The sequence below is a fragment of the Nicotiana tabacum genome, chromosome 19, assembly GCF_000715075.1.
Source record: "Nicotiana tabacum cultivar K326 chromosome 19, ASM71507v2, whole genome shotgun sequence".
NCBI classification, from domain to species: Eukaryota; Viridiplantae; Streptophyta; class Magnoliopsida; order Solanales; family Solanaceae; genus Nicotiana; species Nicotiana tabacum.
In genome coordinates, this window is record NC_134098.1 from 12,876,394 (window position 1) to 12,893,019 (window position 16,626).

At 35.2% G+C, this 16,626-nt stretch overlaps 1 protein-coding gene and 1 non-coding gene across 5 annotated transcripts; one reads left to right on the plus strand and one right to left on the minus strand.

The window, feature by feature from the left end:
• The first annotated feature begins 1,383 nt into the window (after nt 1–1,383).
• On the plus strand, nt 1,384–3,990 carry LOC107799780 (uncharacterized). Of its 3 annotated transcripts, none has more exons than XR_012703198.1 (2): nt 1,384–1,624; nt 2,918–3,990. It is a non-coding gene; the product is annotated as an uncharacterized LOC107799780 (transcript). The 3 variants fall into 3 exon arrangements; XR_012703197.1 differs by having other exon boundaries at nt 3,259–3,990; XR_012703199.1 differs by having other exon boundaries at nt 3,265–3,990.
• Nucleotides 3,991–12,517: 8,527 nt separating this feature from the next.
• LOC107799778 (ETHYLENE INSENSITIVE 3-like 3 protein) lies at nt 12,518–15,517 on the minus strand. Of its 2 annotated transcripts, XM_016622927.2 has the most exons (3): nt 15,276–15,517; nt 12,841–14,828; nt 12,518–12,751 (listed from the first exon to the last, which is right to left on the minus strand). In XM_016622927.2, exons 1-2 carry the CDS (start codon nt 15,308–15,310, stop codon nt 12,872–12,874), a joined length of 1,992 nt encoding a protein of 663 aa, XP_016478413.1. In that variant the 5' UTR covers nt 15,311–15,517; the 3' UTR covers nt 12,518–12,751; nt 12,841–12,871. The 2 variants fall into 2 exon arrangements, with proteins under 2 accessions (XP_016478413.1, XP_016478412.1); XM_016622926.2 differs by lacking the exon at nt 15,276–15,517 and having other exon boundaries at nt 12,841–15,005.
• Nucleotides 15,518–16,626: the final 1,109 nt, after the last annotated feature.

A 16,626-nucleotide genomic window follows, 5' to 3' on the forward strand; every position in this document is an offset into this window, starting at 1 on the left:
TAAAAACCGACTAAACTGACCGAAACGTACTGCACCGAACCGAATTTTAGGTTTATTTTAATAAAACCGTAGGTTTTTATATAAATCTACAGTCGTACCGATAATTAGGCTAGGCTTTTTACTTTATAGAAAAAAATCTAAAAAATACCAAACCGTACCGAATAAATTTACATGAAAAAATATATTTAAATATTAAATTTAAAAATAAAAAGTATTAAATTTTTCCTTGGACCTTGGAATTATGAAAACGGTTACAAGCCAATAGGTAATTGAACTCAAAATCCTAATTCCCAAACCTATTATACTGCTTCTATTGAAACTAAATTATTTTCAGCATATTCACTAGCAAGACACAAGGTATTCTAGCGATTATGAGTAGCAAACTACAATGTATTGAATATGTTTCCTTTCGTATGATTTAAATTTAAATTTTTAAATATTTAATCTTCCATAAACTTTATTCTTGAGTCTCAACTTGCTTAATAACTTTTCACTTGTGTGATTTATATTTCCTTTGTCTTTGCTTAGTTTCTTTTGCGTTATTGTAGAATAGTTGATGGATCTATACTCTAGCCATCTTTCATGTTTTCTTAATTTATCACCTGTTAAATAGTAAAAATATCTAGAGAGTTTTGCTAAGTCTTATAAAAGTACGTATGTTATTGCGTTCTGCTTCTACTAGTGACTTCTAAATGACATTTAAAAAATACCGAAAATTAATTGAACCGTACCGATACCGAAGAGAAAACGATATGATTAGTACGGTTTTTAAAAGTCTAATTTCGATTATACATAATAGAATAACTGAAAAATTAGTAGGATACAAATTTTATAAAAATAATGGTCGAATCGAACCATTGACACCCCCTTTTATCTTACTTACCATGGGGAAGCGAGATGAACAATAAATTTATTTTTATTTTTGAGTTTACGGGAATCAATTAACCTCACGAGTCACAATATTTCAGAGTTAGACAGTGATTATTATGCAAACAATTCTTCATGATGAGAGAATATCAAGGATTGCATTGTCTCTATTTTAGATTGGACATTTCACAAGTAGGGTAATTATTAGAAACCGTGTTCGAAATTTTGACTATAGATATTTATTTTTTGTGAATTAATGTTATGTCGGTTTTATTTTTTTAGTCGATATACATATATTATATATTATATGTATAATTATATACTCCCTCCGTTTCAATTTATGTAAACTTATTTTCTTTTTAGTCCGCGCCAAAAAAAATAATATATTTCCTTATTTGAAAATAATTTATATGTTATATATAAAAATTATAAGTATATAATATATTTGCCGACTATTCATAATTTAAATGGTTGAGTGAGGGTATTTATATTAATTCTTCTTAAAAATACAAATAGTTTGAGATGGACCGAGTTACAAAATTTCTGAATGCTTTGTGTCTGAAAAACAAATAATTTTGTAGTAGCACCCATTAATTAAGAAAATCTCCCCTTTCCCACTTTCCCAAATTCCCAAATTTCGTTCGGACTGCCCAAATTCCCTCAAATGTTCAATGAATTGCGAACTACCATTTCCTTTCTTTTAAGCTTCGATTCACCTTCCATAGTTGCATCAACATTTCGATCAAGGCTTGAAATAGTAAGCTGTTTCCCTTTTTAGTATCACTTGTTTAATGATTCCCCATCCCCAATCCTCTTAATGCTTTAATTATATTGGAGAAGAACAAAATCATATCTTGGTATTGGAGTCCAAATATTGAGAAAATGTTGGCAAAAATTGATGACTTTACCTTGTCATTTTGTTTGATTGAGAAAAAGAAATTGGCAATTGAGAGTTTAGGTTCATCTGAAGTTTGACATTTTCATGGCTTCTCAATTTGTTATTTTATTTACTTGAAAATGGAGACAGGTAACAACTTCTTCTGATTGAAGCAGTATACCTGTATAATTTCTGAAGAACATATAGTTAAATAGGAATCATGTGGTACATTAAAAATTTGCTTATGCCTATGTATCCATGATACGATCGAATTTATATACTAATAAAATAGATTGCCTTCTGGGAGCTTCAAAGCTTGAACTTCCACTTTCAATAGTCAGAAGAAGCGCGGATGGCACCGGTCCTGATTGATTGTTTTGAAGTGAAGGGATTTTCCCTACTAATGAGTACAGATAGGCGGTCTTAGTATTAGAAAAAGAATTAGTAGGGGTACGTGCGGAGTCTTCAATTATTGGCCAAGTATTACTTCACTTCCTCTTAGTTCAAGCTATTCCTTAGCGGTTATTTATCTTCCACTACCCGAGGCCGCAACTCCCCTAGCTGCACATGGATGCACAGAGAAGGCCCTCACTTGGTTCTTTGACATCGACTCGGTTGCTAGGAAGAATGCGGGCTTAGAGCCAATAGAACTAGTGTTCCTTCGTCACCCTCTAGTGTACTGAACTTGTGAAAAGCATGATTTAAGATATGCACGGACAAAAGTAGCTGCTAATCTTTGTAGTGTACATTTGGTGGTTATGACTGAAATATTTCATTTTGTGCTTCTATTTGGTTAGGACTTCGGAGTAGTATGCTTCAGGGATCTTGGAATAAACCAATGCTCTATTCTTGTCCTTTTATAGGCTATGAAGCGCCAAGCTACTTTGAATTAATCATTTGAAGTGAATTAGTATATGGGTTGTTGAAAAGAAATTACTAACGGTCGCTTGTTCGAACAGCTGCTGAAAATTCCTCTTGAATTTTCTGGAAGCCTTTTCTTTTTGGAACAATTGAAGTGCTGTTATGTTTTTCGTCAATCATTGATGCCCTTGGTTTCGATATGCTTTATTATATTAAAGTATCTAATTGTTAAATGGTATTTGCTAAATGAGGATTTGAAAGTCATTGTGAAGATTCATTTCTCTTTTTTTGTTAATTCTTGTGATAAAATAGAGCTTCCTACCAAAACCAAAGTATATTCAATTATGAGGTGGCACTATGCTCTCGACTTGGTGTTTAGTTAGGAGGAGGGTATAAGAGCGGACAAAGCTTGGTATTTAAGTTGGGTGGAGGGACCAGTGAGCCAACTGGAGTTGAGACAGAAGCCCACAGGGAAGTTTTCGATTTTTTTAAAAATAAAAAAAACTATGCTCTCGACTTGGCAATAACCAAATGACCAGGCTTATTTGTTAGTAGTCTTGAGATTCCCAATCCCTACAAATAAAAAAGATTTTGGAGTTGGTGTATAAACACACCAACTAGTTTTGATCATTCAGTTACCTTAAATTTGACAGTTTCAGGTTTTTGTTTGTTCTTACACACCGGTCTGAATTATTCTGCCAATTGATGATTTGGTAACGCATCCATGAGTTCGCACCAGCCTAATTCAGTTGACGACATCTTCGACACATCACTGAATTTAGAGGACACTCATTACAAGGAAGGTTATTCTGAAGGCTATTCTAGCGGCCTAGCTTCGGGTAAAGATGAAGGCTGTGAGGTGGGGCTGAAAACAGGGTTCGAAGTAGGTGAGGAGTTGGGTTTTTACAGAGGTTGCGTTGATGTCTGGAATGCTGCAATACTGATGCAACCAAACTGTTTTTCGCCGCGTGTGCAGAAAAGCATCAAACAGATGGATGAATTGCTCCAAAAGTATCCCGTTTCTGAACCGGAGAACGAGTCTGTCACTGATATTATGGATTCATTGAAGTTGAAATTCAGAGCTATATGTGCAACATTGAATGTCAAATTGGAGTATAATGGGTACCCCAGAGCTTCCGATGTCAAGAATTCAGGATTCTGATTGGTTCAAATATTAAATGAAGGAAAATACAGATACTTTTTCTGTCTTTTTCGTGATTGGTTTGATCGAAGTAGAAGGTATGTAAAATTTTTATATTCATGTGCATCTTTGAGTTTTCAACCGATCCCTAATCTCTTAATATCAATATTAGCCATATGTGGTTCAGTAAGGTTTTGTAAAATATTATATTGAGTATAATGAAGAGAAACATTTTCTAAATCAAGTTGGATTTATGTCAAGCCCAATTTCTACATAGCTATATGTATCTATATTCTCTCCCTCTCCTCCTCTTTTTAAAAGTTTGCATCGAGTGTTTACATCAAATTAATGCTCGCTTCATATCTATCATACACATTTATCAAACCATTGTTGATATGTATTCTCTATTTAGTTTTTAACTTCTAAGGTTAAATTACTTGGTTATGTGTAAACATCCGCTGTAGGTAATTATTACCTCTACACTTTGAAAATAATCATTTCCTACCCCTTAAGTATATCTGTATCTGAAATAGCAGGGCCAGAGAATGATGTCTTAGCCCAAAGCACATTTCCTGTCAGCTTTCCACAGTTTTGGCTCTATTTTAATCAACTTTTTTTGGTAAAACAAAATGGGTATTGTTGATTTGATTCCAAAATTCACATTTCCCTCTTGGTTAATAGTGAAAGCACAGAGGAAGAAGTGACCAATCAACACAAGATTTTCATAAGAAAACTGCGAAATAAGAAGGAAAAAGAATCCTGCAAAAAGTCACAAGTCTCTTCCTGTTAAAGCATTCCTTCTGTCAGCTTTTCATATTTTGGATGAGTCTTGTAAAGGAATAGAGAGGGTTACACAGGGGGGTCTTTCCTAAAGTAATGCTCTATTCAACAAAAAATGGATACTTCCTATTTCTCTATGCTTCTTTATTGATCTTTTCTATTTGAGAATATAGAAGATTTGCATTCCAAATCACTCGATTAAATTTAATCTGTAAAAAGGAGCATATTGATAGCCCATACCAAGATATATCTTTTTCAGCTTTTCCTTACCATGAGGAGCTCTTCTTTGAACACTTTTAGATAGTTTCAAATTAACCCCCAAAAAAAAAGAAGCAAAAAACGTGTGTAGATAACAACTAAAAGGAAGAAAAACACTGAAAGGAACTCCACTAGTACATCCCATTCTTGAACTTTTCTCCAAATTCCACCACTTAAAACTTGAAAAGAAAGAAGCTAGATTAATACTTATTCAAACGAGCAAACGCTAATTAGATATCCACCTAAAAGCTACCCTACAAAAGAGAAATTCAAGAAAATAATAATGCTAAGTAAGAGAAGTTGTCTATTCCATTCTTGAATATAGACAACATTTTGTGAAGAACATAAAAGATAAAATTTCTTAGTAAAAGGGCTTTGACAGAAAACTGAGAGTGAGCACCAATATTATTGTTTAATAATATTCATGGCATTTTTGGAAGGTGGTTGTGATGAAGAGGGTCAGGTCCTGTTGGAATTTGTCTTGCTGATTCTTCTGACTCTTCATTAATACTCTTCCCTTCTTTCTGTTAAACCCCCAAAATAAGAAAAATACCAACAAATTAGAGAGAGCTCAAATCTTTTTCTGTTATTTTTAAACGAAAATCCACTTTTAAGTTAATAAATACCTGAATCTTTCCATCTGGAAAAACCCCTTTTACTTCTTGACCAACTGAAGAGAGAGAGAGAGAGAGAGAGAGAGAGAGAGAGAGAGAGAGAGAGAGAGAGAGAGAGAGAGAGAGAGAGAGAGAGAGAGAGAGAGAGAGAGAGAGAGAGAGAGAGAGAGAGAGAGAGAGAGAGAGAGAGAGAGAGAGAGAGAGAGAGAGAGAGAGAGAGAGAGAGAGAGAGAGAGAGAGAGAGAGAGAGAGAGAGAGAGAGAGAGAGAGAGAGAGAGAGAGAGAGAGAGAGAGAGAGAGAGAGAGAGAGAGAGAGAGAGAGAGAGAGAGAGAGAGAGAGAGAGAGAGAGAGAGAGAGAGAGAGAGAGAGAGAGATTTTTATCTCTTTTATACAAAAGAAATATCCCCTTTTTTCTCAATAGAGACTTAGTATTAGTAGTAGAGATTCTAAGGAAATGTTTTGAAGCAGACAAAGGGAAATGAGAACAAAATATTGTTGTTTTTGAATTCTAATGGAATATTTAAATACTAGAAACTCCCGCTGGACTGGATAATTTGTCGATTCAACAGAGGCATATTATGATAGTACGATGTTTTTGTCTGTTTATACAGACGACGTGAGGGAAAACAGAAAACATTCCACAATTGTTTCAACAACCTTATTCGTACAGATGTGGAGGTAAATGATTGGTTCATAAGAAATAATAGTACGGAATGTGATACTCCCAATCATTTGATGCTGACTGACAACATTAATTTTTTATGAAGAGGAGTGACTACTCATTAGGTGTGATCCTTGATTTCACCTTATTGACAGGATATTTGGGACAGAGACGCACTTTTTAAAAATTTATTCTAATCTTTTTCTTTTAGATTGAGGAGGGTCAAAGAAGAGAAGAAAAAATCTATTCCTCTTTTTTGTTTTTGTTATTTTAAATTTATTTTCAACGTGGAATACTGAAAACTTTTTATCTTTAGTTTTGCCCCTTTTTCCAATTCCTTTTTAAATATTTTTTTATTACTAAGGACTTACAATTTTCGAATTATGAAATAATTCAATTTGTTTTCACTTAAATGTCAGACTTCACTTATTGGAGTGTTCGAACTCGTGACATGCACTTAACTCTATATTCCTAGATTTAGTGAGTCTGTTGTTGCCCTGGCGCTTCAAAGTCGTTAACAATAACAGAGCCAAGATTTTTACTAATGAGAGTCAAAATATAAAGAAGCAAATGGATGAAGAAACTTGAGAGATTCAACATATAGTGTATATATACATAAAAGTAAAAGTATCTATCAACATAGTGTAATTTTCCCGCATCACTTAAACAACGGTGGTCCGCACAGGTCTTTATGGTTGACTTGGTCCATACCGTCGTGCCATGCTGGCAGGTATGTTGAGTCGAGTCGTGCCTACTCATTTGTCTGGGCGTGCTTAACGAAAGATCAGTGTTAGAATCATGTAATTGTATGGATCAAAATCTATCTTTAGAATATCTAAACCAAGATAGTATTAATGGAAGAGTTCCCAAGTATCTTTGTCGAAATGGTCCAATAAGCGGCGAAGTCTGTGGTCGAAGAGTCAACAAGGGCCGAAGTCGATGTGACAACAAGGGTCGAGGCTGAGGTCGAGTATCTTTGATAGAGTTGCAACGACTAGTTTCAAGATAGGATATTAAAGAGAATATTCTAGTGGATATTCTCTAAACTTGTACTATTAGGGTTTCTTAGGAACATATTTTCTATAAATAGAAAAGGACATAATGATATAGGACATGTGATATTCATTTGTAAAAAAACACCCTTTGACTTGAGAAAGAGAATCAGATCTCATTTGTTAAGATACAAACATCACCCTTTCACTGAGATTCTTGTCTATACTTTTCCACTAGATTCGAAAATAACTCAAATATTCAAGGGATTGTCTATCATTCATCATTGTCAGAAAGAACATCCCTTATTCCATCCTTTCTTGGGTGACTCATTCCTTCTATTTACTTAAATGTCATTTTATTACTATTCATTATTATTGATTGTTACATTATTGCTTCTGATTTCTAAACCATTTATTGTATGCCACTGTCATTGTCCGACCAGATCTACGTAGGGATATTATTGTTAGCTAATATTAATCCTTATTTATATAAATTTAGTTAATTGAATCAAGATATATATCTTTTGGTTAAACAATAATCAACCGAGGGATATCGAGGTTTAACTTTGGAATTGACTTACCTTGAAGATGGAGAGCAAGAGAGAACATATTGAAGCTCCTATGGTCTGCTCTAGAAATGAAAATGAGGATACAACCTTTTTTATTTCAAGAAAAAAAAAGGTCATAAAAGCTTGTTAACATGCTCCGATGCAAATTGAAACAAATTGTGAAGGAATGATCAACATGCTAACCAATAAACACTACAGTGTTAGCCCGTTCGCAAAACATTTATTGATGATTGCAGGTGCCTTATACATGAAGGGGGATGCCCTGAATGGGAAAGGGAACAAGGTGGCAGATGTTCTAAGCTAAATATGGAAGAAATTTACAAGTTTTTGAAAGCTTAGTGCTTTATGATGTACTCCTTGTCTTTGCTTTGTCTATTCTTACTTATTGGAGTGTTCAAACTCATGACATGCACTTAATATAGCAAATCTGAACTCAGAAAAACGCATGTACATACCTTGGTTGTGCAAATAAATAACAACAGCTTGAAAACAAAGAACCTCCTCAGTTCTCGCTTATTACTGCCTAGTGAGACTCCAAAAAAGTCTAAGTGGGCTTTTGGACATAAGAATTGTAATTCCAAAATAGGGGGAAAAAAATTTTCAAGTGAAAATGGTATTTGAAATTTAGAATTATGTTTGGACATGAATATAATTTTGGGTTGTTTTTGAAGTTTTGTGGGTGATTTGAGTGAAAATTTTGAAAATCAGCTTTTTGGAGTTTTTCAAATTTTCGAAAATTTTCAAAATGCATCTTCAAGTAAAAATTGAAAATTTTATGAACAAACGCTGATTTCGATAAAAAGGAAAAAATTTCTTATATCCAAACGGGCTCAAAGAATTATTCTAGTTTCACAATATCAACAAACATAAATGACTAGTAGAAATATAACAACTTCAAAATGAAACAGGTTCATAGATCGAGTCCTAACATGACTTCACTCGAGAGTACATATTAGTATCGTTAAGCTTACTCATGATCAGAAACTAAGGAAAAGAAAGACAACACAAAAACAAATATCGTATACATGCAAATTACTAAAATCCTTTTAATTTTTTTCATCAAACTCATTTCATGCTATGTGCGCTAGGATGAAACCGTTAAAACATGCATTCTGCTTGTGATATATCACGAAACAAGTTAATTTCACATTCCGAATGATGCCAGGAAAAGGAAACTAATAAAAATATCCCAAACAGCAAGTTGGCTATCATCTACATCCACACAGACCATGTTAAAAAACAGAAAAGAAAAATATGAATGTGTAATATGGTAACCTGAATGATTAATCTGGAGAATCTTTGATCAGAGCATGCAAAAGGCCACATTACTTGAAACAGGTTCATACATATCCATTGCATCTGCTTGTTAATTCTTTCAGATGCATAACAGGTTTCATGTCTCACTGAAGTTAAATTTAACCTTTTCTTTTTTCCAGATGCATAACAGGTCTAACTTAAGTTAAACCTATTAACTTGCCAGAAACTGACATATCAATAAACCGGCCATGTGTTATTCGACATCTAAAATGACAATGCTTCTTAGATAAGAGGAAAAATGAAATTCCATACTGCAAAAATCGCGATAAATTCAAAGTAGACAGCCAACGTATAAGTACAGTTTCAGCACTCCAGTAAAAGGATTCAAATTAAGTGACTCAATTTCACCCCTTCCTTGTCCCTGATGTTGGAAGATCAGATGTTTTGACTTGGGATATACGCTTAACAAAGGAGTAAACGAAAGCAGCCATCTCTAAAAGCCTTTTCCATCTAACTATTCACTCTTTCTCTCGAGTCCGCTGCTCTCTCACTTTTCTACCTGTTTCCTTGTGCTGTGTGAGGAGACTAAGCTTAAAACACCTCCAATCTTAAGGACTTCTCTCATTATTCATAAAGCCCCAACTAATAACCAAAAAATGTTCTCCTACCTCCCATCTCTTTGCTTTACGTCTAAGTTACTTGAATTCGGGTGCGGATGTCCGATACGGGTGCGGATCTACAGGTTGGATCCATCATGATCTAAATTTTAAGATTCAGGAGTATGGATCCAGGTATGGATGCGGGTGCAGAAATTCAGCTAAAAATTAATTCAAATATCTAAAAATAGAGTTATAAAAATATGAATAAATTATGAGACATGTGGAAAACGTACAATGCGTTCCGAGAAGGAGAAAATATTGATCGAGAGGAGATCCGAGAAGGAGATAAAAGGAAAAGGACTGATATAGAAATTTCTATATACAAGGTATTCCATTTTCTTCAATTTCACTCTAGCATTTGTTTTGGTTTCAGAAATCTGTCCCGCATTTCTCTATTGATTTTTGTCAAAATACCCAAAATCGGTTGACTAGATCCGGTACGGCTCCCACACTCACGTCGAGTCGACACAAGTGCGGCACCGAAAGTGAAGAGTCCGATCACCGTTACCCTCAAAAACGGTTTCCTGCAAGCTGCAGCGACTTCTAAGCCACTGTATCACAGAGTACATGTCTTTTTTCTCATCGTCACAGAGCACATATTAGTAGGAGTCTTGACCATCTTTTGTACTTTAAAAAAAGGATAATTACATCATACCTGATTAGCCAATCTCAGACTTTACCTGATTAGCCAATCTCAGACTTATAACCCATATATGACCCAAAAACAATTAGACTAGAGCACAGAACAATAAATAAAAAGACTTCATAGCCACCTATTTGGTGTTTGATGAACTTCCTCTTCTTCTTTTTTTTCTTCAAAAGATCCCTTTCTTTCTTATGCATTTATTTATTTACCCTTTTCTTTGGTGCATCCTCCAAATGGGGTGAAGACAAAAATATAGAACAAGCTAATTAACTAGACATTCAAGTACAGTATGCTCAATGTTATAACACATTGTTTCTCTTCCAACAAATAAGTGCCATCATTCCAACATGCACACAACACATTACCTTCCCAATTTCTCATTTCCCTTCTTCATTGTTAATTAACAATTAACAATACTCCTGCACAATACTTTTCTGGCCCATCAAACAAGAACCGACCTAGAATTTCTGGCATCTCGTAGTCAAAGAGCAGAAAACAAATAATCTAGCTGATAGCTTACCTTCAAGAAACAAAGGTCTAAGAGATTAAGCCACAAAGTCAAGGTCAGGACATATTTGGTCAATAAAGCTTAGTGCTGACCAAAATTATTACTAATAGCTGAATCTTGTGCACAAAATAACAGCTTCCTCTTGTCTCGATATTCTTGATCATTCTTTCAAAATCCAGGCCCACAAGGCTTAAACCAGAACTTAAGGTGCAGAAAGAGCACAAAGAATAAATAAATTGCAAAAAAAAAAAAAAAAAAAAAAAGAAGAAGAAGAAGAAGATAGAAGCTCAAAACTCAAAAGATTGGAACATCCTGTTATCTTTCTCAATGAATGAAAGCTTTAGCCAGATTGAGTGCCTCGCTCACTTTCAATTCAGGTATCAAAGCATTAACACATGCATCAATCATCAACTATGGGCTATGTGAAGAGGGCAGACTAAACAAAAGCTGTATCTCTTAATTTCAGATATTTTCAATTCATTTGCCCATATAGTTTTCGTTTGGACTTATAGTTATTTTTTTTAATTCATTTGTGAGTTTCTTCATTAAAGCTCGCACTTTTTTTGCGGTTTTGGACTTAAAGCCCCAACGAACCTCAGCACTCTTTTTTGTTTTTTTGCCTTTAGTTGAACTCTTTTCGCTTAGAAACACATTTATGTTGGTTCTGCATTGAGTTGTGCTTTTGTTCTCACTCCTGAGAGTAAAGTGTCAAAAATTAAATGATTTAAAAAAACAGCAAACTAGTGCATTGCTCAAGCTTTTTTTAAATTCCAACATACACCCATTAAAAAATCATTATAAAAGCATCATCCACAGTCAAGATTAGGGTTCATCATAAACATAATTTGAGATGCACAAGCTCTTTTCTACTACAACAACAACAAAAAACCCAGTGTAATCCCACATAGTGAGGTCTGGGGAGGGTAGTGTATATCGCAGACCTTACCCTTATCTCGTGGAGATAGAGAGGCTGTTTCCAATAGACCCTCGGCTCAGTGAAGCACAAGCTCTTTTCTGGATGTCATAATTAGTCATACTCAACAGTCCCATACTCCCATCTGTATTTGACAATAAAGGATAAAAGGAAAAGATCATATCATCCAGGATTATGTGATTTCCCATTCTTTGCTGATTTCGTGTATCGTATTTTCATTTTGACTCTTCACTATCTAGAGTCCAGACCCTACTATGTGGGATTACACTGGGTTCGTTGTACTATCTGAAGTGAGAACAAAAGCACAACTCAATGTAAAACCAACAATAATGCATTTTTAAGATGGAACATAAAAATGAAGTCATATGTTCAACTTTTGATACTCAATAAGACAATGCTAGGGTGATGTCAAGCTATTGTAACTAAGATGGTGCCAAGTTGTGATTTTGTGACAGGAATGAAAGCAGAGACTTTAGCTTAAAGTTGACCGTAGAAAGTCAATCTCTTTGGCATTATAGGAGAATCTTCACACACTCAAACTCTAGATAATGGTTTGTTCAAGGGTTGAAAGTTGGGAGGGGGATTGGAAAGTTGGTGCCGAGACTCGGACCACTTGAAGGATTTCCATTGCTTTTTCCCCTCTCCTTTACTCCTGTTCTTACCTTACCATTTCCAAAACAAACGGCACAAATTGCTCAACCAATTTGTGAAGCCTACTTGGCATGTTAATTAGGCCTGTTGATGTGGTCTCCATATTATAAAGAAAGAGAACCTCGAAATGAGCTACTGGAACATGTACGAATGCTTTTCCTCAAGAATGGAATAAATACGTGTAACCAGTCTCATTTGTAGCACTTGAAAAAACATTTCTTAGCATGACGAGAAAGTTTGCTATGAATAAAACACATTTCTAGCTTTCCTTCCTTTTGTCAATCAGAAAACTATCCCAATTACGCGAAGCACAAGTCTGCAACATGTAAAAGAAATGCCAAGAAAAGGAGAAAAAAAAGAATTTCTGCTACTGAATTTACATTTTGACAGCTGATACCATAACTTACAGTCCAGGTTCTCATTTTATGAGAGGACTCACTCCAGCTCACAATATGTTGCCGCATTTTTCAGATACCTGCATAAAAAAGTGAGAATACAACAATTAAATTACTATTAAATAACAACCAAAGAGGGAGAGAATTAGCTCAGTTTACTATAACTCACATTCTAAATGTTGTATTTTCCACATAGTTGTTTACGAGGCAAAGAATGTCATCACGTCTTCATCAAGGAATAGTTCAAAATCACCAGTATCTAATGTACCCGGGACATCAAGATCAAAGTTAAATGGACTGCTGAGTCTAGCATAATCCTGTGAGCCACTAGTGATAGGAGATGCAAAATGCATCTCAACAGGCCGATCATGATCAGTCTCAAATGTGTCTTTTCCATAATGGTGGTCTTCTCTGGCAACATCGTTTCTATTTCCATGAAGCACTGATGACCTAACTCCAGAATCCTTTGTCTTAATCTGAGGTTCATTGAACGCCAAGTGAGACTGCTGTTCATCATGAGCTGACACAAATTCAGCTGACGGTGTAAAATATTGATATATATGAGGTTGATGCAAGTTAGGATATTGAGATCCATGAGCAAAACCGGGATCCTGTAATTCATGTAGGACAGAATTTTCAGGTCCATTATGTAACCCATTGTTTGGAGGTACATAATGAAATATGGAACTTCTAGGTTCATTATTCACCCCAGAAAATTGGGGTCTGCTCTGCAACTGAGTATCATGAAGCTGGTGCTGCACAACAGAATCTTGAGTTCCAAGATGAAACCTCGATTCATATGGGACAACCTCAGAATTTTCCAACACTGGATAAATTGATGGCCCATTGCCGATGAATGCATCCTCTGTAGAGACCGCATTAGTTGATGGAACCACGGAAAGGTTAGAGTCTCTTAATTGTAATTCAGGCTGATCCTTCTCTGGTTGGCTTTCATTTGTAATGTGCCCGGCAAACTGCATATTTGAATTGTTTATATCAGGTAAGGTATTTCTAGCCTCATCATCAGGTTGCTGGTTGTTGAGAGATAGCTGAGTCTGTTGAGGGTTTGACCTAGCACGTTTTCTTTTTCGACGTTGTCCATCTCCTTTCTCCTTACCTTGGTGAGACTTAGGAACAGCATTCAGAGGACGAGCATCCGATGGTTCATTTCCCCTCTCATCTCTAGATGAAACAGAGCCATTACCATCATTGACACCATCAACATCATAATCACTGTCGCTATCAACAGAAAGTTTCTTCTTTTCACCGCGAGTTCTATTGGGTGCCTCGCTTATGCTAGATGACCCGTTGTCACTGCTCGGTTGCTGGATAGTGGACTCCTCTCTACTTAAGACAGCTAACCATATTGAGCTCTCCTTTGCAGTCATCTTATCCTGTAAACACTTTGACTGCCGGACTAGTCTCCTGATCTTTGCAATATCAGGTGACATATGCTTTATAACAGCAGTTAGAACACCAACTTTAAACATTTTCTTCAAATCATGTGGCTTCTTGTACGGCGGTTTCTGACCCTTAGGCAACCCCATTTTCGCCCACCATTCCTCATTCCCCGTTGGCCACCAGGGTGGTGAGACACCTTTCTCCAGCGGGAACTTCCGCTGAGGTGGATCACAATGTTGCATTAAAGAAGACAAAAGGGAACCCAACGTTGCGTCTTGCAAATCCTGCAGAACACTTTGCGGGTTCCCATTTTGATTACCGACTCCCTCTCCTTTCGCACGACATTCTGCTTCATACTTTGCTATTGCAGCAGGACCGTTCTTATCAAACTTCACCTTCTCCTTCCACCAAGCTCTTATGTTATCAGATGCACCGCTCACTGGTTTTCCCTTCTCCGGTATGATGCCATAAACAAATCCTCGAGCCTTGCAAACCTCCATGAGCTTCAACATGTACTTCAAAATCCCATCTTGAGCTCTTGACATCTTTTTCCGCCGAGCTTGATCAGTGGTTTGCTTATTTTTCTGCTTGTCTGCAGCTTGCTGTGCAGCAAGTTTTTGTCTTTCCTTAAGCCTCTTGAGCTTGACGCGATCCTTCCACATTCGCCTCTCCAATTCCTCGGGATCAATCTCTTCATCACTCACATCCTTTTCCTCTATATTGTCGCACCTTATGTCATCAACTTCAATATCCGAGCTGTTGCCCAATCCATCAGCATCAATCATACAGTACTCCATTCAAACCAAATGAAAGGGAAAAAAAAACTATATATACACCCAATAAACAAACAATAATCCTCAAAGTGCTCACAAAATCAAGAATTCACAAAAATCCAACAGTCACACTGCAATTACTCAAATACTCATTTCTCAATATCCAAGTTCATTTCTTGAATTCTAAAATGATGGACCCACGTCAGAATTTCCAATAATTCATGAATACAACCAAAAAGATTTTAACTTTAAATTACTCATACACCCAAAAATTCCTAAAAATTACAATTCTTCTCAAATGAAAGAAGAATTGTTCAAATCTATCAAAATTTTACATTAGTTAAACAAATTCAACAAGAAAATATCCAAACAGAGAAGAAAAAGAGGAATTAATAATTTTATTGGGAGGTGGGAAATTCAACTGTCTAACCTGATATCAACTCCAATCTCATCCATCACAGCCATGTCTATTTTCAAGAGTTTCTCTTCAACCTAAAAAAAGGTTGCCTTTGGAACATAAAGGAAAGAGGATCCCACCAAAAGGAAAGAAAATAAAAAGGGGCAAAAAAGGGTTTTAAAAATCAAGAAAATATATATATGCAGATACGATGTATTTCTGAAGTGTATAAAGGAAGAGAGAGAGAAGGGTCAGAAAAACACCAGTGGAGAGAGAAAAAAAAATGTTGAAAATGCCAAAAAAAATAAAATAAAATTGAAGGGGCAAAAAGAACAAGAGGCAAAATTGCCTTTTGCGACTCATAGGGAAGGTTAAAAGTTTCACGTCATTCCTGAGCTATATATTTTGTTGTTTTATCTCCGAGAGTTTTTACCATTTATCACAATTTTTTGGTCTAACAAAAATTAGAAGGGATCCTTTGGTTGGTAAATAAGTTATATAGAAATTATAATAATAAAATTATAGTAATATTTATTTAATGAATAATAATTTTAGAGATCTCATTTCTAACACTGATCTTCCTTTGTTTACCATATATGCTTACTTCTCTTATGGAGTATAATTTTTTTGTAATTATTCGTTTAATCTATTTATCTTAATATGAATATTTTACAATCTGATTAGTTTGCACTTTGCCCTTAGCATCTAGGTTTAGAATTTGCAGCCAATCGCTAATTGAAGAACGATGAAAAAGCAAACAAACTACAATCTATTATTAGCTAATATAAGTGAAGTTTATTATCAACTTTTATTCTATTGAATTGCCAAAGTGATAACCTCTAAAGAATCAATCTATTCAGCTTCTAAACATGATATATATTTGTGATTGTTAAATTAAATATATATTTTTCTTTGATTTACGTAAGAATTAAATTAACAATTGTGTCTCATTACGAAATCAAGCGTCTTCTTTCACGAATAAACAGAAAGAACTACTTCAAAACAAAGAGCTAGCTATGTAATGATGTTTTTATAAATGTGTTATATAGTTATTTTTTCGTAAAGGAACTTTTAAGAAATGTGTACGAAATTAATTAAACAAAAGAGCGTAGTAGAAAGCACAAATTGCTTGGGCAATTACCTAGAGTAGAATGGAAGTTGTTTTGAACCCCTTGACTATTAAGCTACACTTTTGGGATGTGTCAAAAGGGTTTAAAACTTAATATATATATATATATATATATATATATATATGAAAAAAAATATTGAGCCTTATATATACAGTATAATTTTTTGGCGAAGAGGGTTCGAGTAAACCCCTGCCGCCCCTAAATCCGCCCCTGCGTGAGAGAATCTGCTCAAACAAGAAAACTACTGCAACATC

What these genes read in the sequence shown, in the direction of transcription:
- LOC107799778 (XM_016622926.2), bottom strand. Translation starts at nt 14,869, where the DNA reads ATGGAGTACTGTATGATTGATGCTGATGGATTGGGCAACAGCTCGGAT.